The 22100-nt window shown below is 33.4% G+C and overlaps 1 protein-coding gene across 4 annotated transcripts in view; it reads left to right on the forward strand.

Annotated features, from left to right (window-relative positions):
• The window catches only part of LOC135216718 (dual specificity mitogen-activated protein kinase kinase 6-like), a 92277-nt gene that overhangs the window by 30797 nt on the left and 39380 nt on the right, over window positions 1-22100 (forward strand). For all 4 annotated transcript variants that reach the window (XM_064252175.1, XM_064252174.1, XM_064252177.1 and 1 more), the window contains exon 4: window positions 8472-8637. In XM_064252175.1, coding sequence (XP_064108245.1) covers window positions 8472-8637 — 166 coding nt within the window. The remainder of the gene's footprint in view (window positions 1-8471; window positions 8638-22100) is intronic.

The following is a 22100-nucleotide window of genomic DNA, read 5'->3' on the forward strand; positions in this document are numbered from 1 at the left end:
TCTCTCTCTCTCTCTCTCTCTCTCTCTGGAAAAGATATATGTAATTATGGGAGGGGAAAAAAAAGTGTTTGGTATTTGAACTTTCAAGATAGGCAGATATAGGCATTTTTAGAGGGGAGTTCTAACTTCGCAGGTTTGAGCTATTTGCGTGGGTGTCTGGTACTCATCCCCTGCAAATACAGGGGGAACACTGTGTGTGTGTGTGTGTGTGTATATATATATATATATATATATATATATATATATATATATATATATATATATATATATATATATATATATATATATATATATACAGAGAGAGAGAGAGAGAGAGAGAGAGAGAGAGAGAGAGAGAGACCTTACCTTACAGACCTTACAGTTCGTTGCGGGTTGCCCCAGGTCCCTCAGTGTGAGGCGCCTCTATGGTCTGGGATGCAGTTTAGGATATTTGTCGAGCTTGATTCCTTCAAACCACAATCTACGCTCACGATTCCTGAGAGAGATAGATAGAGAGAGAGAGACAACCTTACCTACAGACGTAACCTTAAACAGACCTTTAAAGTTCGTCGGGTTGCCCCCAAGGTCCCATCAGTTGTGAGGCGCCTCTAGGGTATTCTGGTATGCAGTTTAGAATTGATTTGTCGGAGCTTATTCTTAAACAAAAACAATCTACGCTCACTCCTGATATATTCCTCAGATGAGCTGGCAACGCATTGAATAGACGCTGCATTATCGATGCTGTGCGTAGTGGATTAATGTTCTGTGTGCTTTCCTTGATTTTTTCCTGTGGTATAGTTTTGGGCACTATTAATCTACCTCTGCTGCTCTTTCTGATATTTTTAGTTCCATGATATTTTCTGTTATTCCTTCTATCTGTTTCCATGCCTGAATTATCATGTAGCGTTCTCTTCTCCTTTCTAGACTATATAATTTTAAGGATTGTAGTCTTTCCCAGTAGTCTAGGTCCTTAACTTCTTCTATTCTAGCTGTAAAGGACCTTTGTACACTCTCTATTTGTGCAATATCCTTTTGATAGTGTGGTACCATATCATATTGCAATATTCAAGTGGACTACGAAACATATTTTTTATAAAGCATAATCATGTTGTTCAGCTTTTATTGTTTTGAAGTGCCGTAACAACATTCCCATTTTGCTTACATTTTGCCAACAGAATGGCTATTTGATCATTGCATAACATGTTCCTATTCATCATCACACCAAGGTCTTTAACTGCTTCCTTATTTGTGATTGTCTCATTATTAGGTCCCCTATATGCATATAGCTTTCCTTCTCTGTCTCCATAATTTATTGATTCAAATTTATCAGAGTTAAATACCATCCTATTTACCTCTGCCCAGAGAGAGAGAGAGAGAGAGAGAGAGAGAGAGAGAGAGAGATATGGTGGTTCTATCAGCCATAGACATCAGTCGATGCAAGGTAAGGACAATCCTTTATTCCCATTATATGTAACTTTTATTGTCGCTACGTTTCAAGACATAAAAGTCCCATTATCAAGCTAAGAAAAAGATAAAACAAAAGTTAAAATCACAAACTTGGAATACATATTAGAAGTTTAAAAAGTTTACAAATATAAAAGACAAGTATTGACTCCTCCCTACTCTTGTACTTGTTTTTTTATATTTGTAAGCTTTTTAAACTTTAATATGTATTCCGAGTTTGTATTTTAACTTTGTTTTATCTTTTTCTTAGCTTGATTATGGGACTTTTATGTCTTTGAAACGTAGCGACAATAAAGTACATATAATGGGAATAAAAGATTGTCCTTCACCTTGCATATATATATATATATATATATATATATATATATATATATATATATATATATATATATATATATACATACATACAGTGGGGCCTCGCTTAGTCACGGATCAGCAATCACGGATTCAGTTAATCACGGGTTTTCCTTGGACCACTTCTCAGTCTATACCTATCACTGGTATGAATCCTGGTAGGCTAAGCGTCGTCCGGTTCCGATAACCAACAAATGCATGAACAGATTCACATTATGATGATTAAAATATTAACTGACATTAAAGGTAATAAAACCATTCTCACCTTATATATTATTGGCATGTCTTCATAATATATAGCCTATTCATGGAATAATCCCACATCATTGACATCAACTTGTAGTTGAGCGGCCAGCAGAAATGTAAACACTGAGTTACACTTAACAGCACCTTTGTCATTCTTAACCTTTTAGAAACGTTAATAGTATTATTGTAATTACAGTAGTAATAACATTTAGGAAAACATTAATTTTCAATTCGAACTTCTTTATTGTTTTGGTATAACCTAATCAAACACGCCAGTCATACAAACGATAATTGTCAAAGATTATCGTATTGTTGTTTGCGATCAGTGGCGAAGCTTAAACGTAATAAAACCATTTTACCTTATGTATTATTGTCATAATTATATTCACAATAAAATGCATATCTTATATATTATTGGCATATCTTCATAATAAAAAGCTTCTTCAAGGAATAATTCCTTGGGGAATACATTTTTCAAAAGACAAAAATACACTTTATATTTTTACAGCATGCAACGATTACTTTAGTTTGATGTGATTACATTAATATTACAGTATGGTACTCTAAGCAGTACAGTAACTATTTTTTTTAATCATAAATGCATATTCATTCACGAAAAAAATACGTATGACCACCGTGACGTCACCAAACCTAGTCTCGTTCGTACACAATATGATAGTGGTTACACCGTTCAACAAACTACCGATGTATTTTTACGTAAGTATCCTCTAAATTCTGTCATAAATCACTTACTTTTTTGTGGAGTCCAAATACTACGTATATCCCGGAAAATTAACAAAATCGCGAATTTTATCATAGAGCAAGATTCACTAATTACTGTGTTTTCTTCTTCTTTTCATAACTAAATGATTTTTAGGATACACTCATTTACAAATGTTCAAATACTATGAATTGTAAATAGCAAATTTTCTCTCTCTCTCTCTCTCTCTCTTCTCTCTCTCTCTCTCTCTCTCTCTCTCTCTCTCTCTCTTTTATCACTTGCAGAAAAAACTATAATACTGATCTATTATTATCGTAATAAAAGAAAAAAAAAGGTCTTTATTCTTTCTGTGATTTACGAAACTGCTTCAATACAACTTTTATAGTTGACTCAATGATTATCACATTATAACAGTATACAAGAGAATATCTTATCACTATCCATGTTTCATTTCTTATCACCATAAAAATATTTCAAATACAAATTTCATTATGTATTTCTCGAGCTAAACTAGTAACAGTACGCTCGTCCTAAGCTAGTCTCTCAAGCTATTCAACAGTTACTCTCATCCCAAGCCTGCCTCTCTCTCTCTCTCTCTCTCTCTCTCTCTCTCTCTCTCTCTCTCTTTTATCACTTGCAGAAAAAACTATAATACTGATCTATTATTATCGTAATAAAAGAACAAAAAGGTCTTTTATTCATTCTGTGATTTACGAAACTGCTTCAATACAACTTTTATAGTTGACTCAATGATTATCACATTATAACAGTATACAAGAGAATATCTTATCACTATCCATGTTTCATTTCTTATCACCATAAAAATATTTCAAATACAGATTTCATTATGTATTTCTCGAGCTAAGCTAGTATCAGTACGCTCGTCCTAAGCTGGTATCTCAAGCTATTCTACAGTTACTCTCATCCCAAGCTGCTCTCTCTCTCTCTCTCTCTCTCTCTCTCTCTCTCTCTCTCTCTCTCTCTCTCTCTCTCTCTCTCTCTCTCTCTCTCTCTCTCTCTCTCAATAAAATATGAATTACTGAATCATAATACCATAAACTATTATGTACAAAGTTAATGATAATAATCATTCCATTAATAAATACATTTCTTTTGGCAACTAAATTGTTTTCCAAAATAATTCTTACGGTAATAAACGTCCATCAGCTGATTCTAAACGTAAACAAAAGACAAAACTAGATTTTTATTGCTGTATTTGGCTGTTTATACATTAATATTATAGTTGGGTGCTGTAATCTTTACAGTAAATCATATTTTTTTATCATAAATATGTTCATTCACAAAATAGATATACTATGTACTTTTAGTTTGGTGCAGCAGCCAAATCATGAAAATGGAAAGGAATTGTTAGGTAATATACTTTTGTTTGCTGATCTGATGAAGGGGAAAATTGAAGATAGGAAAGAATAACTTTGAAACTGTCTTGAATTTAGTTTAAGGTGATAGTTGAAGACATATTTGGTGCTTGAACTAAAGTAGGTAGTTATAAACATTGAAATAGTGGTCTTGGGTGGGTTAATTATTAAAGCAGGCAGTTTAAAGCAATTTTTAGGGGTGGTATCAGGATAACACGGGTATTTACTTATCACGCTGGGGGGTTCGGGCCCTATCCCCCGTGATTATCGAGGCCCTACTGTATATATTATTATAGTATATATTATATATATATATATCTATATATATATATATATATATATATATATATATATATATCTATATCTTATATCTATATCTAATCTATATCTATATCTATATCTATATAACCTAGATATAATATATATATGTATATATATATATAAATATAAATATCTATATATATATAGCACAGTGAAAAATATCCTTAAAGATAAAACAGAACTACCAGGCAAATTGTCAGTCAAATCTCCTTCACTACCTTACTTGTACGGATTAGTCAAAACGCACAAAGAAAATAACCCTATGCGGCCTATTATCAGTACTGATGGTTTAATTTTCCATAAACTTTCGAAAATTATCACTTAAGATCTTGTCCTTGTTACTTGGAACCATCTCCGATTCTCATATATATATAATTCTCTAGATTTAGTTGATAAATTAAACAAAATTGCTCTTTGCCCTACTGAGAGATTTGTTAGTTTTGATGTATGTTCTCTTTTTTACTAAAGTCCCTATAGACTCTTATTTTAGAATATCTTAGTAATGAACTAACTCAGCATGAATTACCTCTACCTATAAGTCACATTATTTCACTCACGAGTTTGTGCATTTGTGATTGTAAGTTTATATTCAATGGTGAATTTTATCAACAAATATTTGGCATGGCATGGAAATCCTTATCACCACTACTCTCAAACTTGTACATGGAATTCTTTGAAAAATGCTACTTACCAAATATCATTTATATTCCTGTAAAGTGGTATCGTTATGTTGATGATATTTTAGCTGTTCTGCCTGTCGGTATTGATGTAAATTATTTACTCTCTAAATTAGATAACTAGGTACCATCGATTAAGTTTACTCTAGAATTAGAAAAAGACAATTGCCTCCCTTTCGTAGATGTTTTGTTACATAGAAAACCATTTCAATGTAAATTCAGTATTTATTGGAAACCGACCAACAACTTAACATATGTTCATTTCTTCTCAGGCCACCATCTTCACATAAAAGTATAAATTTTTTCTTCTATGTTTTTACGACCATTGCGCATTGTCAGTCCCCAATATTCGGTTCAAGAAATTGAATACATAAGAAAAATAGGGAAAGATTTATGCTATCCCTCACATATATTAGATATTTGTTATAATAAAGCCCACAAAAAGTTTTATAGTGTAAGTAACACGCAGAAAGAAAATTCTTAGAACATACTCAGTTTGCCGTATTTTAACGGATTTGAAACCATTATATCATTGTTAAAAGCTTTTAATGTCAACCTTGTTTTTTCCTATAATAACACACTAAAAGGAATGTTAATAAAAAATGGCCCCAGAGAAAGCAACAACATAATATATAAAGTTCCATAATATATAAAAAACTGGGCAAACATCTAATGCAATATTCATTCATTTAAGTGAAAACAACCACCGAATAAATTGGGTTGGTAGTTCAGTAATTGCAAGGTCAAGAGATGTCTTATCACGAAATCTTTTAGAATCTGCTTTAATACAACTTACTTTTCATTGCAATTTCAATGTTAGTCGTGGCCTTTTTCATTTAGACCCTTGTATTTGTAGCATGTTTAAGAATGACCTCAAAGATATAATTACAGACTTAAATAAAAATTAGTTGCCCTAGAGTTATCTTCGTTGTAATGTATGTCTAACATGTATTGTGAATATGGTTTTTTTTCACCAAAGTTCTGAATAGCTGTCACCTATAATTCTTTAATTGTCTTGTCCTTGTGTCTGAGATGATTGTCTTAAACTTTTAATTGCACCCATTCTTTATGCTTGTTTGGGAAGGTTACTCATCTTCCAGGTGTGTCGGATTCTAGGTACGAATCTCTTTATAACCCCTATCTGTCAGTTAAACGAATCTTCTTGTTTTGTCTTTTTCCTAATGTATGTCAGTTCTGCTTAGTAAAGGATGTTTGAACATCGAAAGGTCTCGTGGATATTCTGTTGGTTATTTTCCTTCATGGCATATATCTTTATTTATGGATTTATCACGTTCCTAACTTTTGTGATTCAGAGATAGATAGATATAGATATATATATATAGTATATTATAAGATATATATATATATATATATATATATATATATATATATATATATATCTATCTCTGAATCACAAAAGTTAGGAACGTGATAAATCCATAAATAAAGATATATGCCACGAAGGAAAATAACCAACAGAATATCCACGAGACCTTTCGATGTTCAAACATATATATATATATATATATATATATAATATATATATATATATATATATATATATATATATATATATATATATATATCCTAATATATATATATATATATATATATATATATCATATATATCTATATATATTATATAGATATATTATATATATATATATATAATATAATATATATATTATAATATATATATTATATATAAACATAATACACACCACACACACACACACACACCACACACACACACACACACACACACAACACACACACACACACACAAAAGTGGAACCTCGACATACGAAAGTCCCTACTTATGAAAAATCCAAGTTACGAAATCAAAGATGAAGATTTTTTTTGTTTCTGTATACAAAAATAGTAATTCAGGTTGCAAAAGGGTAGAGTCCGAGATTCTCCCGGACCGCCGAGAACAATTTTAAAACTCATGAACCGTCAACTGAGTAGACTCGCCACAATCCGCCCGCTCTCCCATTGGTTCCTGATGCTAGTCACTGCCGTAAGATCCTGCTCTCCTATTGGTCAGCATCTGTCACATCATGCCTCTATGTAAAGGCGTTCCTTGACCATCCTTTGCGGCTGTGTTATCATAAGCACTGGAATTCGTTCGTTCACATATACGTAGTTCGTTTGTTAACGTGAATTCGTGTTAGTGATTTCGCTTTCGTTGCACTGGAAGTTACTTTATCGTGTTGTGTGTTAACTTAATTACTTACGTTATTAGCCATGGGTCCCAACATAACTTAATTACTTACGTTATTAGCCATGGGTCCCAAGAATGTTGCTGAAGTTCATGGAAAGAAGAGGATGCTTTTTATGGAGAATGAAGATGGAGAAAATAAAGAAGTTTTAATGTTTTCTGCCATTTGTTAATGTGTTTCGTAAAGTTTAGTGTTAATGTTTTCTGCCATTTTTTAATGTGCATCGTAAAGTTAAGTGTTCATGTTTTCTGCCATTTGTCCTCCTCCTCTGTCGCCACTTTTGGAGATCACCTCACTTGAAAGGTAAGGTTCCTCATTTTACTACATATGTACGTACAGTATTTCTTATACCATGTACACTAATACACTTTATTTACAGGTATGTACGACAATAAAGGTTATGTTAGGTATTGAATGGTCCAAATTGTTGTATTTCATTGTTTATTGGTCAATTTAGCTTTATTATAAAATTTACTGTGGTGTTTTTGTAGGGCTTTATACGAATTAGGCAATTTACGTGTAAAACGTAGTTCTAGATATGAAAAAAACAGGTTACGAAGGCCGCTTGGAATGGATTAATTTCGTATCCTGAGGCACTACATATATATATATATATATATATATATATATATATATATATATATATATATATATATATAGATAGATAGATAGATAGATATATATAGATATATATATTTGTGTGTATTTTTTTGAAAGATTATTAGATCAAGTTCAGAATAAAACATTTGTTCTTGTACTTAAAATTTTTCTGAATACAATGGTGCTTTCAGATTTTAGATAAAAATCAATATAGAAGAGGAAATGATGGATTTGTATGAATATGTTGCATCTTGATTTATATGGGGGAGGGGGGGAGCCAGGTGGATGTGCTGTTCTGTCCCCCTCTTTCCCTCTCTCCCTCCCTTCAGGACCATAATGCAACTTATTCAATGCATATTACTTGATTGATAAATCATCTGTTCACCACTTCATTTTTATGGGGAAGCATTCATTTTCCCATTTATTACTGTAGTGTTGTATATAGCGTAGAAATAGCTTCTATAATTATGTTAATTATAGCTTAAAGTGTAACTTTCTATATCTTTTGCAGAGGGCCCCCAAGGGACTTAGATAGTAGAACAACCATAACTATGGATGGTCAAGATGTTGAAGTTTCTGCTGATGATTTAGAACTTTTACAAGAGCTAGGACGAGGTGCATATGGTGTTGTAGAAAAAATGCGCCATAGACCTTCAGATACTATCATGGCTGTTAAGGTTGGTATGGAGTATAATTTGCTTTATCTTAACTTAGCTTTTTAGAGTCAGGTAAAGAGTTATATAGTTTTTAATATGATATTTGCTTAAAAGTAAGTAAATGGATGGAGCTTTTGTGCTGGATCTCAGCTCCAGGTTTTTCCCCATGTTCGATGGATTTAGGGTATAAAAACCCCATCGTTTCTTGAAAAAATGTAAAATGAAATTAGCCTAGCCTAGCCTATACCATACCCACGGCCTACCATTGTTGTGTGACCATTAATGTATTTTTATTCAGTAACTTGTCAGTTGGTACCATATTGTATTATCACACAAAATAAAAATTGTAGGCTGTGTGCAAACTAGTGTACACCTTGCCTAGCCCAGGTGTTACACTCAAAGTATATCCATTTGCAAAAGTCAAATTGGCCATTACAACTGTATTGGAGATAAAGGTAATAGTAATGTAATTTATTTTACTTACAGAATCCATTTATTCTGTGCTATATTGATTAATATATGTATCATCATTGTAATATGTATGTATAAAAAAAAAAACTTGTCCCCTCCTGGGGCTAAAAGTGTTTTTCTCGGAATCAGCTGATTGAACCTTTTGCTGAATAATGAAAATAATTTTTGTAATTGCTAAAAGGAAATTAATGTATTAATGGAATTATTATTATTATTGTTTAACATGAATGTAAACTAACATACTTTGTTAAAAGAAAAATCTCGTGAAATCACATAACAGCTGTTTCCTGCCAATTCGTTTGTTTACCAACATAAATATTCTCTCTCTCTCTCTCTCTCTCTCTCTCTCTCTCTCTCAGTACTGTACATAACCTTTAATAAAATATGAATTACTATATCACAAACATAAAATAACGAAAGTTGGCGATACCTTGAAATGAGGGGTGCATACAAGTAAAGTAAGTTTCAACATATTTTTTTTTTTGCTCTGCTTGATTTACTGTACCTTTTCATCAGTACAAGTTTAGTTTATTCTATGTATGATTAGCACAGATAACAATAAACAAGAGTATATTTCATCTTTAATTACCATAAAAATATTTAAAAGGAATGTTTCAAATATAGGCAAGACAAAACCCAACAATACAGACTTGATTGCATTTATAATTTGGTTTATAAAACAAAACAATAAAGAAAATGTAATAAAAATATAAACAAGAATACTATAGTGAAAAATATAAACAATAGTGCGAGTGTGTGTGTGTGTGTGTGTGTGTTATAGTATCAGGCTAGGAGTCACCAACCAGTTGCTCAGGCTGCATGTGACTCTTTCAGGACACTTGTGTGGCTCCAAATGCTGAACAAATACCTTTTTATCTATATAAAACAAAGAAATTATGTATACATAATGTGCTTCTTCCTTCACTTAGAAGGTGTGCGCTTATAACTTTTATAAATAACCAAATAGCCATGTTTCTTTGTATTTTGTTATCACCATAATTCTCTTTCATACAACCAGTATGTACTAAATGTAACAAAGTTTTGATATTTTTTTATAAAAGGATAATGCATGAAAGAATATTATCTACTTTGCTTTGTGACTGTAAGTACTATAATAAATAGTATAATTATGCTTTTATAAGTAGGCCTAATAAACTATATTCTGTTATTTCTGAAGTACTGCAGATTTTGATTTTAGATTTTAGGAGACCATTTTTGTCCCTGCTGCTCTAACAGTAATACATCTATTATGATTCTCTAAATAAATGGCTTGTCTAGCTTCAAAGGTTGGTGACTCCTATATTAGGCTGTAATGTAAACATGCCCCAGCTCTCTCTCTCTCTCTCTCTCTCTCTCTCTCTCTCTCTCTCTCTCTCTCTCTCTCTCTACTATGTATATAGTATACATCCTTTAAGGGGGCCGGCCGGCTAATGCCATTTTTGAAGGACAGGACTTTGATATTCATACTACTAAATAAGGTGACTTGGGACATCTCCAAACCGCATATGATTTTCGCCTCTGACCTTCGGTTTTGTGACGCCAGGGCGATTTATCCCGAAAATAACCATTTTTCAAATTCTATCTCTTCCCTTGATATTTAATATTAAGACCTGGGATTACTACCATATATAGACTGATGTTAGACTCCCTAATCGAATGGAGGAGTTTTTTTTCTAAAAGTCATTTTTTTGCTAGATATGAATTTTTCAATATGGTAAAAAAATAAACCCTATAAATCAAGAGAAAAAAATTCATAAAAAAAAGACGAAACAAAAATTGGAAAAAAGGGCTCTATTTGATTATTCTATAATGTCTTTCTGAGTTTTATACCAAATTCCAATGTTATAGCTTTAAGACTAAGTGAGAAGATAGATTTTGAAGGTTAATAAGTATAGTTTTGAGATACGGGCGTTCAAAGTTTTCCTTCGTATTTCTATAAAGACAGTGTTAGTAAATAATGATTATTATGAATATATATTTTTTTTTTTTGTGTATTAATAAACCAAAACTATTTTATTTATCATAATTTAATCATAAATGATGATCCCTTTGCTCATATATCGTAGCCTGGGGCACTGCTTGAGGCAAGATGGGGCACTCCTTCCTACGCAAATCTCTCTCTCCACTTCACTAACTCGGCTTATTACAGCAAATTTTCTTTTTCTGTATGTTAGCGAGATGTTTTCCTTGTATTTTCCACTTTGGCATGATGAAATTCTTGCCGAAACAAAGATAAACAAACGTAAATGCAAGAGAATGTCAGAGGTGAAACTTGAAGGTGTACGTACTCTTTTTTTACAAAGACAATTTAATAAATCATGATTATTATGAATTTCATATTCCATTTTGGGTATTAAAAAACCAAAACTTTGTTATTTATCATAAAAGAAGATCTCTTTGCTCAAAGATCGTAGCCTTGGGGACAGTGTGACGTGTGCTGTCAGGCAAGGCGGGGGCGTTACTACGCAACCCTTATTACACAACCCTCCCCTCTCTCTTCACTAATTACGCGTATATTATGATATTCTGTAATAATACTAGAGCGATTTTACTTCGTCTGTATGTTAACGAGATGTTTTCCTTGTCTTTTCCTCATTGGCATGATGAAATTCTTGCCTAAACATACATAAACATGCGTAAAAGCAAGTGAATGTCAGAGGTGAAATCGAACGTGTAGTCTACTTGAAGTTTGTGCTCGCACTGATGGTTGGACTTCGTACTGAAGTGAAGTCTCCCTTCTCGACTCGGGGAATGTCTACAGATGCCATTTCTCCCAATTTCTTTGACTAATTACCCTGTAACTACGAAAGTAGGAGGAATTTTGACGAAATATTTCGTATACATGTTCTCAATTGCCATATGAAGCTCTATGAATTTTTTCATGACTTTGCCTTTTTCGCTCTATACGCCCATATATCCCTCTTACGCCGACTGGACGTATTTTACGTCGACATTTTTTGTCTCCCGTGTGCCGACTGGACGTATTTTACGTCGACTTACAAAAGTTTTTTTTTAAATTCGCGGAAAAATACTTATAGGCCTACCAGCCTAAAACTTTTGAATCACGTGCCTTGGGGGATGCTGGGAGTTCACGGATCAAGGTGTTGTTTTGTTTACAATCGTTACGCAGGCGTGCAAGCGCGAATTTCTTTCTTGCCGCACTAAAAAGTATCTGTGACACATCTTGGAAATTATTTCGTCACTTTGACTTAATTTTTGTACCATTGTAAATTAGCCGTTACTTGAAGTATTATATATGAAAATGTGTGCATTTTTATGTAGAATACAACAATAAAATACTCATGATTATAGCTTTTATCAGTTTTGAGATATTTTCATATAAATAACGATAATTGCCAAAATTTCAACCTTCGGTCAACTTTGACTCTACCGAAATGGTCGAAAAACGCAATTGTAAGCTAAAACGCTTATATTCTAGTAATATTCAATCATTTACCTTAATTTTGCAACTAATTGGAAGTCTCTAGCACAATATTTCGATTTATGGTGAATTTATGAAAAAACTTTTTCCTTACGACTGCGCGGTAACTCTTTCGAAAAAAAATCATACTTACGATTGTGGTAATGTTTGCACCATTTTAAAATTAGCCGTTATATAAAGTTTTATATATGGAAATGTGCGCTATTTCATGCACAATACAATTAAAAACAACCCATGGTTGTAGCTTTTATCACTTTTGAGATATTTTCATATAAATAACGATAATTGCCAAAATTTCAACCTTCGGTCAACTATGACTCTACCGAAATGGTCGAAAAACGCAATTGTAAGCTAAAACGCTTATATTCTAGTAATATTCAAGCATTTACCTTCATTTTGCAAGAAATTGGAAGTCTCTAGCACAATATTTCGATTTATGGTGAATTTATGAAAAAAATAACATTTTCTTTACGTCCGCGTGGTAACTCTTCCGATAAAATCATACATGCGATTGTGGTAATGTTTGCACCATTTTAAATTAGCCGTTACATAAAGTTTTATATATTAAAATGTGTGCAATTTCATGTAGAATACAACAAAAAATAATTGAAGGTTGTAGCTTTTCTCATTTTTGAAATATTTGCATATAAATCACGATAAATAGAAAAAAAACCACGTTCGGTCAACTTTGACTCTACCGAAATGGTCGAAAAACGCAATTGTAAGCTAAAACTCTTACAGTCTAGTAATATTCAGTCATTTATCTTCATCTTGAAACAAATTCGAAGTCTCTAGCAAAATATTTAGATTTATGGTGAATTAAAAAAAAATCTTTCCTTCCCTCCGCACGCGGATTCTCTGCCACAAATCTCCGAAATACGTACGTCCCATTCTCTAGGACAATATTTAGATTTATGGTGAATTTTTGAAAAAAATATTTGTTTACGTCCGCGCGTTACGAATTCATGCTTTATTTTGTGATAATATTTTCTCTGTGTTGCTTTTATTGTTTTACAATGTGTTATATACCAAAATGATCGCAATTTAGTTTACATTACAACGAAAAAAAAAAAGTAACTTGTTACCTTTAACCGTTTTGCGCACAGCGCGATTTGAATACAATTATATATGAAATTTCATTTTTGCGCTATCATATATCGCATTATTTATATATGATAATGATAATTTTTTTCATTTCTGATGGTTGCATACTAAACTTCAGGCAATGACAAAAAAAGGAGCCTAAAATGAACTCTTAATCTTGAAAACTAAGCGCGTTGTGATTTTTTGAAAAAAATATTTTTCCGCTTCCGCACTCACTCCGAAACACCTCCGGCACACGGGAGACAATTTTTTATTTACCGCTCCGGCGTAAGAGGGCTAAAGGGGTTCCGGCCGGCCCCTTAATATTAGAAATATGAATAACTGCTTCATAAACAAAATATGAATTACTGTTTCATAAACATAAAGTATGAATTACTGTATCATAAACAAAACTCCAGGAAGTTCGTGACGCCATCGTACGCTGCTGCCTGTGCTCGTCATGTGTATAATTTAGAATATTTTTAGTATTGTCATATTGATATTCATAACTTCGGAACCATTGGAACTGCTAACCTCATCGCAAACTTGATTTATTGTAAAATGAACCATAGTAAATGAGGATGTACCTTTATTTTGGAGGTAAAATTGCTTTTAAAAAATAAGGTTTTCTTTCTGCAGCACATGGTTTGAAGAAGATTAAGAGCTACTAAGGTAAAGCCTGAAGAGTTGTTTTTTCTTTTACTTTGTTTTCATTCTGATACCCAAGGTATTTTTCATAAATGGGTACTCACTCTTAATTATTTGGAATAGATCATTCCTACTATTAAAATTAGCTTCTATCTGCACCATTAGGTGTGATCAGCATTTAAAATAAGCAAAGTAATGCTTGGCTTGCCGTAAGTACTGTCACCTGTTTCCCACCAGGTAGCGGAATGTTTACATCCGTATTAGAATTCTTCATGCCTTGTCCCTTGTTTATACAGTGCGAATTTGTGGTAATGCATTGACTATTTCAGGTTGATTTTCTCCTATATGGTATTGTGGCTGTTTTCCGTTTTGTATTATGTTATATACAGCAAGCAGAGATAGAAGTATTAGGCTGCATAGGAACAAGTTTGTAGAAACCAAATTTTTGGGTGTGCATGACGGTCACACCGTGTTTTAGCGTACCTGCAAGGACATGAGTGTGCTTTTTCTTCTCCTTCTGAAGAAAGTAGGGAGTGGTCTTATGATAGGAAAATGTGAGTCTGAGAGATTACACAGACAATTTCATTGAAGCCGGCTGTAAGCCTACTAAATTTTTCCTCCTTCTTCTGGGGTTGCTTGTCCTGCTCCATAGTTCTTTGTGGTTCAGGAGAAAAATTATAGATAAATTGAGAAATATTCTTCTTTTATCAGTTAAGCATTTGACTGTATATTATGGATGAAGATCATGGTGGTTGCCCCCCCAGTGATCAACCTTTTTCCTTTTCCTCCTTTTTTTATGTCTGTAGCCCACCCTCTGGACTAACCTGCATCAATTGGCCTTCTCCACCACAGGGAACCAAGGTGTGTCTCGAAGCCAAGATTTGTGCCCTTTGCCACCTCCCTATCAATTGTCTCCTGGCTGGAATTCAAAGTGTTCACTGAAGGCTTCATTAGGTAGAATTTAACGCTTGTGTTGACTGACTCACATTTTCATATTATCCTTTTTTGGAAAAAGTGATAAGGAAGTGTGCGTACTGAACGAATTATCTAGGGATTATAGACATAGTTTTACATTTACTTCAGTAATTTTTGAACCATGCATCAATACTTCTGTTTTCAGTATTTACTCTCCCTGTAAGTATCATTATTTTTCTCCCATTTCTAACAACCCTTCCCATTTTACTTGGTTTGACCTCTATTGCCTCATATTCGTCACCCTTTTGACCGGTTCCTGTTTGTACTGTTGTCTCTTCCTCTTTGATGCTTATTTATTTAGACTGAGGAAGCCTTGTGTTGATTCAGGCTCTTGCTCCTCAGAAATCACAGCTTAAAGTGTTGTGCTTCGGCTCCAGCTGTTGTCCTTGTTCCATGGTGATATTGTGTGAGAACCCTCTACCTTCTCCTTTCCAGTTGTCTAGTACTTGCCTTTGATATCTCATGATGCCATTCCTGAAATACCTGTATATGTCTCCTTTTTGGCATTTGTTGCCTCACCAGCTTCATCCTTAGATTTACCCTCTTTGTATCTTCTTGGTTCTTTCTGTAGACTTAATGGTTAAACCCTGATTTGGTTAATTCTCATTCAGTTTTAAACAATTCTTGTCTCGTGTTGTTATGGTTTCACTCCCTTTTGCCAAAGATTAATCCGTTGATCAGTGGTCTTTTGTATGCTTCTGCTAAAACATATAAGTTACAACTGATTCTGGTAAGGCATGTTTTTAGGTAATTTCAGAAGTGTATCATTTAAAGTTAGTACTATGAAGCTGCTTAGAGTTGTGTGAGGACATTGTTACCATATCAGTTTTCACCTTCTGTGCTCAACATGCAAATTTTTTGTTAAGCAAAGACTAATCAAATCAGTGTGGTACTTTGGCTTAGTTGTGAAGTGGAAGTACAGGCAGTCCCTGGTTAGGGGAAAGGGGGGCGGTTCCATTCTCAGCCCCCTCATTTTGGGACCACCTTGACGTGGTGAGGGGGCTCTCAAACCTCAGGAATCTCTTCCCAGGTTCGAACCCAAGAGTCCCATATGACATTATATATTTTCGAGTAAACTTATGTGGACTTTTCCACTTTTTGCCAAAATTTTTGAAAGCAAATAAATGAGAAAACATATCATGGCTTAACGTGGAGTTAAATCCGAAGCTAAATAGTGAGAACTGTGGTAGAGCCATCATCTACCCGACAATGTTCGGACCTGTTTTTCAGGCGGAACTATTCTGTGGAGCTGGACCACGGATTCCAGGGGGGGCCTGGTTCTAGGAATAGAACTCTCGGCATTCTATCCAGTTTGCCCATAATGTGATTAGGATGGGGATAATTGTATTAACATATTACTCTTAGTCCTAGCAAGCGGGTTCTGCTTACACTTGGGCCATACTAATCATGTTATGCCATCCCCTTTTGGGGTAGGGTAGGGATGCGGACATTTGGGAGTCCTTTCTCACTTGTGCCTTTGGCAGAAGATTTAACTTCGCGAAGGGCCAATGATATCTTTTCAAGAATTAATTAATTTTTTTTTTTTTTTTTTTTTTTTTTTTTTTTTTTTTTTTTTGTGTAAAAACTCAAAATTTATGAACTGTGAAATAAATGATTTGAGTACCCCTGGGCCCCATGATGGAAAAACTACGGCACAGTTGATGACCATTGGCACGTCACTCCAGAATTTCCTAGGTACTGCCACAAGTAGTGAAAGTACTATAAAAGATACAAAGGAACACCCTGTTCCAAGTAAAGCAGCAGAGCCAGAAAACCAAATAGAGTGCATAAATAAAAAAGAAACAAACAAAAATAAATTGGTAAACTCCAATATCGTAACAATGGAACCATATATGATGAACAATAATTCTGAATTAGAGACAAATAATCCTCCCAGCAATACAGAAAAATATAAAAATCATAATAGACAAGCAACATACATAAAACAAGGACCAAAGAGAAACAAAAATTACCGACTTAATCCCACATTGGTACATTTTGATGACCTCTTTGGACCAGATAATTGGTCAAGATTTCTAGTCCTCAAAGCTGACAACAAAATCTCAGCAGCGATGCTAGAAAACAAATTACTTAACATATATCCAACACAAGACATGGAATGCAGACACATCAAGGACAATGAATGGCTTATCCAAGTAACGAATAAAAAGCAATCCACTGCCTTTTTAAGTATAACAGAAATAAATAATATAAAGGTAATAATTACAAGCCACGAAACATTGAATTATGTACAGGGTACAGTCATCCTACCCAATAGCGAGCAGGAGCTTCCTTCAAAACAACTATTGCTAGACTCCCTAAAATTGAGATATAACAATATCCACGATTTAGAAATATACTCTATTTCAAGTAGGAAAGATAAAAGTAAAAATATCAACATTGCCAAAATAAAATTTACAGGCCAAGACTTACCATTTAAAATAAAAATTCTTGGACAAAATAGAGAAGTTCGTCCTTTTGTTCCTAAACCATTACAATGTACACAGTGCTCAAGGTATGGACACACATACAAAAGATGCCGTAATAAAGCTATATGTGCAGTCTGTGCATCAGATGACCATACCACTAATTGGAACTGTAATCAATCAAAATGTATTAATTGTGGACTAGCCCATCACGCAAAATCTAAGGAGTGTTCATTTTACCAATATAACACAGAACTTCAGTTATTAATAAATAGGACAGGAATGTCAGTCATGGAAGCCAGACTTGAGCTAAAAGTAAGAGGCGTTAACAATCCATCCAAAACCCCCACCTTTTCAAATGTGACTAAAAATCAAGACATCAAACAGCACAATGACAAACAAGATAGTATAAACATGGAAACTGGATTTCATACCAATAATACTGAAACCCAAAATAAAAGTGATATTACAACAACCAATACCACCACTAACATAGATGATTCAGTTATCCATGGAAAAGAACTTCCAATAGAAGAAGAATTAAATAATGATGCTAATCGAACTGGCAAAAAGAAAAAATTCTAGAAAGAACCCCACCTAAGGGAAAAAAAGTAAATATTGAAAATTACAATCAATCCAGAGAGACTCCAACTACACCAGGAGAACATTTTAAAAAAGATATTAAACTAAACTCATCACAAGTGGAAATCACCAATTACCCTCAATCTCAATCAAACAGCCAACATCTGGACAGTAAAGATCACTCTTTACAATTTCCATCAAATAATACTAATGAAAATCATACCATTAACCAAACCAAACCAAAATATAACTATCACCCACCAACCATCCACAAGACCGAAATATCCCATTAACAACAACAAAACAAATAACCCCTCAAACCAACAGTCCTTATCACTACAGAAAAGGAACAATAGAATTACAAAACCAGAAATTTCTAAAGCTAGACCAAAAACTTCAGAACCAATAATTAACATTACCAAACATGCTTCATCTTGTGGTTGTAATGAATGCTTTGTAAGTACATATAACCAACTAACTACCAAGACAGAGGACACAGTACGAAATTGTATTGACAATTTTACCAAATTAAGGAGGTGCCCTTTAACACACCAACATGAGAACGAATTATGTTCTGAATCCTTAAAATACAAAAGGAAATTATAAAATCAAAAATAGACTTATTAATATTCAACTATGAAAAACAAACAACTGCAGAATCTAATAACCAACATACAAATACAATGATTTAAAAAACCACAAATAAATTCAAATGCATATAAACTACGAGATAAAGTAAAATCAGCAATCAATTTACAGAATTTAACACCAATTCCTCCCAATAATGGAATATAAAATCATTCAATGGAATATAAATGGTCTCTTAACCCGACTACGTCTGGGTGAATTACAAAGAATCATACGAGACCACAACCCAATGTGCATATGTCTACAACATATAGGAAGTAACCCTACAAATATCCAACACTATAAAATTGCCTGTTATTCACCAACTGACGGTGGAAAATTAGGCACAGCCATATACGTTCATAATAGCATTACATATGAACCTGTTGACATACCATCTATGCCATATCAAATAACATCAATTAAACTGTATATGCCTGATAAAAGTAAAATTACTATTTGTAATTTATATAACCAACCAAATTTCAATGCAAATTTCAGTGATTTTTCTGAACTTATTAGCAAAAGTATACAGGAACCACTACTTATAGTAGGAGATTTTAATGCACATAATCCATTATGGGATATTAATAACCCCACTGACACATCTGGAATCAACATAGAGAATACTATAATGAAACACAACCTGTATTGTCTCAATGAAAGTGAAGTTCCAACATATTTTTCAAATACGCACCTAACCTTTTCTTCAATTGACATTTCATTATGTTCAAATGATGTAGCGGAGAAATTTGAATGGAAATTCCTAGACGATTCATACACAAGTGACCATTTCCCAATCATTCTGAACTACTTAAGTAATGTCAAAATATTGCCACCTACAAGATATAATATCCAAAAAGCTAACTGGGATAAATATTTCCTATACACACGAAACATACCACCATTCCCACATAATGAAGATCATAATACTACATGTGAATCCTTCTCAAACTTCATAATAAATGCTGCAGATAAAAGTATTCCAAAAACCAAAACACATTCCACAAAATCCCCTGTCCCATGGTGGAATCCAACATTAACAACATTAAGTAAAATAAAACATATATTGAGTCGCAATCTAAACAGACTCAAAACTCGCCTTAAATCACTCAACAAAATGCCCTATAGTATAAACATATTAAACAAAATAGTTATAACAAACATAACAATTAACCACATTAAACCACTATATCACAAATATACAGCCAAATTTAGAAAAACGGTAATAGCTGAAAAAATCGCATCATGGAAGGAATATGTCTCAAACATATCTTCAAACATCCACAAGGGATGTCTGGCAAAAGATAAGGAAAATCAATGGAAAACATATAAGACCTCCAAGAAGTGCAATACATTTAAATGGAAAAATATACCATGATACTTATGAAATATCAAACATAATTGGGAAACATTTTGAAAACATCAGTGCTTACTCCAGCCTAGATACACATTTTCAAAGTATCAGAAAACAAAAAGAAAATATAATACTCAATTTTGAAACTCTTGAAGACCTGGAATATAACTATATTTTAACATGGATGAACTAGATAATGCCATCAACTCTTGTCATCCCTCTGCACCAGGATATGATAAAATATCATTTGAAATGATAGAAAATTAGCTCCTATAGCTAAATCATATTTATTAAAATTTTACAATAGTATCTGGCTAAAACGTGTCTTTCCTGATAAATGGAAACATGCCATAATTATTCCAATAAACAAACCAGGAAAGGATGCAAGTAATCCATCCAATTATAGACCGATATCTCTAACAAGTTGCCTATGCAAAATCTTAGAAAAAATGGTTAATGCACGATTAACGTATGTAATAACCAAAGAATCCATTTTAACACCAACACAATCTGGTTCAATAGCTGGCAGATCAACCCTAGATCCCTTAACACATTTAGAAGATCATATCAAAAAAGGCTTTGAACAAAAGAAATTAACAGTAGCTATATTTTTTGATATAGAAAAAGCATACGATACAACATGGAAACATAACATCATGCAAAAACTCCACTCCAAGGGACTAAGAGGCCACTTACCAATATTTATTAAGAACTTCTTAACAAACAGAACTTTTCAAGTAAGAAGTAGAAAAATTCCTACTCAGTAACCTATAAACTGGAAGAAGGAATCCCTCAAGGTAGTGTCTTGAGCTGTACATTGTTTGCTTTAGCAATCAATGACATTACTATAAATTTACCAAGTGGTGTAAAAAACAGTTTATATGTGATGACTTTGTCATTTACTATACGAGTAGTAATTTGAGACATGCTCAGAGAGTTCTCAGTACTGCCATTTCAAATATATGTAGTTGGGCAAATTCAGTTGGATTTAAATTTTCAACTGATAAAACAAAAGCAATCGTCTTCTACAAAGACAAAAGGTGGATGAAGAACCAAACAATCAAACTGCATCTTTATAGCACTGAAATACAATTTTGTACAAAAATCAAGTATCTAGGAGTAATATTTGATCACATTTAAATTGGAAAGAGCACATCAAATACATTAAAGCCAAGGGCATCAAAGCCCTTGCCATATTAAAAAAGTTATCACACTAATTGGGAAGCAAAGCGAGACATTTTATTAATGATATATAAGGCAACAGTCTTATCCATAATAGATTACTGCTGTCCAATATATTCATCCGCCTCAGAATCTGCATTAAAATCTCTCGATGCAGTGCACCATGAAGGCGTGCGATTGTGCACAGGAGCTTTCCGATCGTCCCCAACAAACTCACTTTGGTGGAGGCAGGTGTTTTGCCCTTAAAACATCACCGTAATTTAATAACAATACAAAGAGGTCTTTCAATGCAAGCGGGATCGTCTCCTGCAACTTACTGCTTCCAAAACTGTAATCAAGTAACAGCAGTTAATAGTACTAGCTCTTTCCCAAAAAGAGCTAGATACATAATGAACATACATAATATGAATCCAATTTTTCACCCACCAATGGAATTGCCACCACCATGGATTTTAAATAGAGTAAAGATATGTACCTCCCTGTCTTACCTACTCAAAAAACAAATGACAAGTACGGAAATGTACCGCCAACATGCTTTGGAGCACATTAGAAGAAAAGGCGACAAATTTATGATATATACAGACGGCTCCAAAAATAATGTTGGAGTAGGAGCATCTGCATATTCGAAAAATATGTTAATTAAAAAAGCCTACCTTCAATATCATCAGTATTTACTGCTGAAGTCACAGCC

The sequence above is a fragment of the Macrobrachium nipponense genome, chromosome 6, assembly GCF_015104395.2.
Source record: "Macrobrachium nipponense isolate FS-2020 chromosome 6, ASM1510439v2, whole genome shotgun sequence".
Lineage (NCBI taxonomy): Eukaryota > Metazoa > Arthropoda > Malacostraca > Decapoda > Palaemonidae > Macrobrachium > Macrobrachium nipponense.